General features: G+C 33.6%; 1 protein-coding gene across 1 annotated transcript; it reads left to right on the top strand.

Annotated features, from left to right (window-relative positions):
• The first annotated feature begins 764 nt into the window (after positions 1–764).
• LOC113373948 (actin-like) lies at positions 765–1,874 on the top strand. The gene has a single exon (XM_026614211.1). It carries the CDS (start codon positions 765–767, stop codon positions 1,872–1,874), a length of 1,110 nt encoding a protein of 369 aa, XP_026469996.1.
• Positions 1,875–4,485: the final 2,611 nt, after the last annotated feature.

Here is a 4,485-nt window from a genome sequence, read left to right on the forward strand (position 1 = left end):
TACCAAAATGAAAGAAAAAAAGCAAGAAGGAAAAAATGGCAGCTATTTAAAAAAAAGTGTTAAAAAAGGCATTTTTTGGGGGGCGAGAAGCTTCGCAAAATTTTTTTACGTAATGTTATCAGTTTATTTGAGGTAGGGGGACTAGGTATTGCAGTGGTGAACAAATTTAAAAAAAATGCAAGTCAATCCGACTTGTAGTTTTTTTTTTAATTTGTGGCACCGCATTAAAAAAAGCCAATTTGAGAAAAACGTATTTAAAGTTTTTAATATAATTTACTAAATACACCATTTAATTTAATGTACTAAATACACCATGGTGTTCAAAGATGCTGACACATTAAAAAGGTCATGTACATGAGGTATTATAATGAAAAAGATAGCAGCTGGCATACAATAGCTCGCGGAGCTTCGTCAAAAAACTAGATATTGAGATGATTTTTTTTTAAATAATTTTAAGGTGTTTACTTTCATGATATCAAAAAATCTCAAAATCTAAAAAAAATAAATAAAACCGAACAACCCCCTTAAATAATCTGGCTAACTGGCGTGTATTTGTGAAGAACTGGATGTTGAACAATTTGTAACTTTTAAATTGGGCTGCAATTCGTATTTTAGTATGAAATTATAATAACGTGACTACTATTACTTCTATTCAGACTATTATAATGATTAAACCTTACTTTTTACGAATTTAATATTTTATACAAATTTTGATCTAGGGTGAATATTTTTTCAATATATATTTACTCTTAATTCTAGTTAATATGGGCGATGTGAACCCAATTGTCTTAGACAATGGTACAGGATTCTGCAGGGCTGGTTTTGCAGGCAGTGAACAACCTTTCATCTCTGGTCGCTGCGCCGTGGGCCATTCATTCGGAACTACATCAGACGTCGATCAGCCGTCGAGTACATGTTTTGTGGGCAAGGATCTCGTATCCAAAAGACCCAATGTGCGAATATCATACCCAATGAAGAACGGAATTGTCACAGAATGGGAGCACATGCAATGCATATGGGAACATATCTTTCTGAATGAAATGAAAGTAGACCCATCAAATCATTCTATTTTGATTACTGAAGCTCCACTAAATCCCAAATCAAACCGTGAAACCATGGCGGAAGTGATGTTTGATATATTCAATGTTCCTGCATTATATGTTGCTATACCTTCCGTGCTTACTTTATATTCATTATCACGCACTTCTGGACTGGTTTTGGATTGTGGAGAGGGTGTGACTTCAGTTGTACCAATACAAGATGGTTACGCTTTAGCGCACGCCATAATGCGACAAAACCTTGCTGGACGGGATGTAACACATTACCTCGGACATCTGCTTCGGAGTCACACAATGCAATTTCCTGGTCATGACAAAGAGGAGATAATACGAGAATTAAAAGAAGCTATGAGTTACCTCAAACCCAAAGCGTGCGAAGTGACATCTACTTCTGATCTAATGGCTACTTACATCCTACCCGATGGCAATATGATCAAATTAGGTTGTGAACGTTTCCAATGTGCCGAGGCCTTATTCAACCCTTCCCTAATGGGAGTTGAGGCTTACGGGGTGCATGAATTAGTGCATAGCTCTGTTGCGAAATGCGATACCGACATTCGGAGAAATTTATTTGCCAATGTTATATTGACCGGGGGCAGCACGATCATTTCAGGTTTCGATTGCAGAATACATGGTGATTTATCTCGCATGGCGCCTCCCAGTGTCAAAGTCGAGATTGTGACGCCGAGCGAAAGACCATGTTCTGCCTGGATCGGGGGGTCAATACTGGCATCACTTTCGTTATTTGGAAATATGTGCATAACTAAGAAAGAATACGAAGAATCTGGGTCTGGAATTTTACATACGCTTTTGTAATCTGTTTAATACCGGAAGTTATTTTTTTAAGAATAAATATTTGTTAAATTGTTTATTTGTAATGTTTTGCTATAGAAATACATTTTATAATATAAAAAATAATTGATATATCTCAATTGGTTTTCAAACTTGAGAGCAATACTTCTTAATGAATACCGAAAATCAATATGCTTTTCTGAATTTTTTGTAATCTAAATAATATAGAAAAGATTGTCAGGATGCTAACATCAATTATTATACTTACTTATTTCATAAATCCAATTTTCATAGTAATACAAATTATAGTGAAATATAGATTATTTGTATTTTGCGCATTAGATTTAAAAAACGAATTAATTAACATTTGAAAATAATTTTGAATAAGGTAGAAAATGGTTCTAAATGTAAACAATAATTTAATCCATCGATAATACTGTACCTTAATAACACGGTTTCAGCAACGAGATATTATAAATGACATTAATATGCCGATTCTGCCGCACGATACGACAGGACCATGTTACGCTCCAACTTCCATACATTATGCTACTGAATCATATTGAATACTGCCAAAATGCCACGCATTCAGGCGTTTTATACATAAACTGTAAAGTCAATCTTATGTTATGAATCTGGTTCAAAAAGAACCTGTTATCTAAGATCATTTTTCATAACATAGCCTTGCCATAACATATGTATTATTGTCGTCTCTTTCAAGTGTGATATTTTTATATACTACCAGTGTACGACATCTGTTTTAAGTGTCAGAACTCTTTACAGAACATTGATCTTTCTAAAAGAAGATCTGCTTTTTTTTCTCTCAAAAATAGGTGTTAAACCTATAGCTTTCATTTTCAAGCTATTTATAATATTCTTATATGAAATCTTCAATTCAATGAAAATAGTTTATAATGCATCATGTCTTTTGTTTGTAATATTGGTTCTTATATAACGTGGTATGAATGCCGCGATTTGTAGTATATCTGGGTTTTTTATAGCACGGATTCCATATCACGCAATAAAAATTTCTAACCACTCAATATCATTTTTTTAAAATTTATTTAAACAGCGATCAGAACTTATGGGTTCTATAAGCTGTTGTGATTAATATCTTACAAACTACGTTTGTTTTTATTATAGATGGCAACCCAAACAGTTGTCTTATCTCTATGTGCAGAATTTTTATTATTACAATTACTGTAATAGTGATGCATTTAATTGGTGCAGCAATACCGTATTAGGGCTGTTTTCACTTGGAAACATATTGCTATCTATATTTCCAAGTGAAAATCGTTATCACTGCTGCCTGACAACAGGCTGCTCGAAGTGGGGATCAAACCTGGGACCCCTGATTCAGGTCCAGTCTTTCTAGCCACTTACCTACAGGCGAGCCCTAATATCATTTATTGGAGATTTTTTTTCTGCATCTTTGAAACCGCTGCCCGAAAACTTCATCAATACAAGTGAAATGTTTTTAAACATTATGCAAATCTGACTATGGGTTCTATGAAAAATTGAATTGTCATCTTCGTGTACTTTTTTTCCATATCTTCGAAACAGCTGGACCTGTCTCCGCAAAAAACTAATCAGCACGTCTGCGCATTAATGTATATCAAAGGTTTTTTGAATTATTCAAACGGTTGATCCGTGCTTTCAAAATCATAGATAAAAATTGTATCCAAACCTACACACATACATAATACATATGCACGCATACATCCATTTTCTCTAAAGTAAGCAAACATGTTTATAAACTTTCGAAACATAAAAATTTGCAAAGAATTTAAAATGAAATGATTACTAAAACTTACTCTACATAAAGGTATTATTTGAATAGCATTTAGCAATAGTTGATATTTATAATATATGATTTGTAATGTATTAGAATTGTTTCATATTGTTACAAATGAGTCATGCAGACAAGGGAAGTAATAATAGTTCTTAAGTTGCAAACCTTGAAAACTTTTGATTAAACACCCGAATCCGTATAATACAATTCAAAAATCATACTCTACAAATTCAATCTGGAAATGATTAATGCAATACTTGGAAACTTGGGAAAAGTTTGCACAAACTCAATGACCTCATCGTTTTCTAATAATCGACGGCACAGTTGCTCAGCAGGATTTCCACGCAATTTGCAATACTGTCACCAGTAATCCGAACGAGGACTAACTTTGCAACGAACTTTACCGTGATCTGCAATGGTGTCTCGAATTTCTCCTTCGCTAACAACTATCTTTGTACTGATGAATAGTTAAGCATTGCATTTGTCTGACACGAAGCGAACGAGTTGCATGTTTTGTTCGAACGTCGGCAGCATCTGCTCCTCGAGAAAAGGATATTTGTGCAAATGGTTATGAATAGTTTGAATTCTATATTTTTTGTTCATAAAGATAATAAATTTGAAGGATAAACTCCATTTAAATAAATTGATAATAATACTTCATACTCGCAGTAAATGAAAGATCCATTTGATTGTAAGACTTGTTTCAAAGATAAAAGCTTTCACTAATACTACAAGAAAACAGACATTATGAAACCAATTCTGCGGCAAGAGCCATTAACACAGCGTTTTTATAGCAACTCTATCTTATCTTTCTTTCTTTATACTGAAATACCATCTATTTTC

Source organism: Ctenocephalides felis, unplaced genomic scaffold, assembly GCF_003426905.1.
Source record: "Ctenocephalides felis isolate EL2017-DRISC unplaced genomic scaffold, ASM342690v1 CF-g0.4_SCAFFOLD_01604, whole genome shotgun sequence".
Classification (NCBI taxonomy): domain Eukaryota; kingdom Metazoa; phylum Arthropoda; class Insecta; order Siphonaptera; family Pulicidae; genus Ctenocephalides; species Ctenocephalides felis.

What these genes read in the sequence shown, in the direction of transcription:
- LOC113373948 (XM_026614211.1), top strand. Translation starts at nt 765, where the DNA reads ATGGGCGATGTGAACCCAATTGTCTTAGACAATGGTACAGGATTCTGC.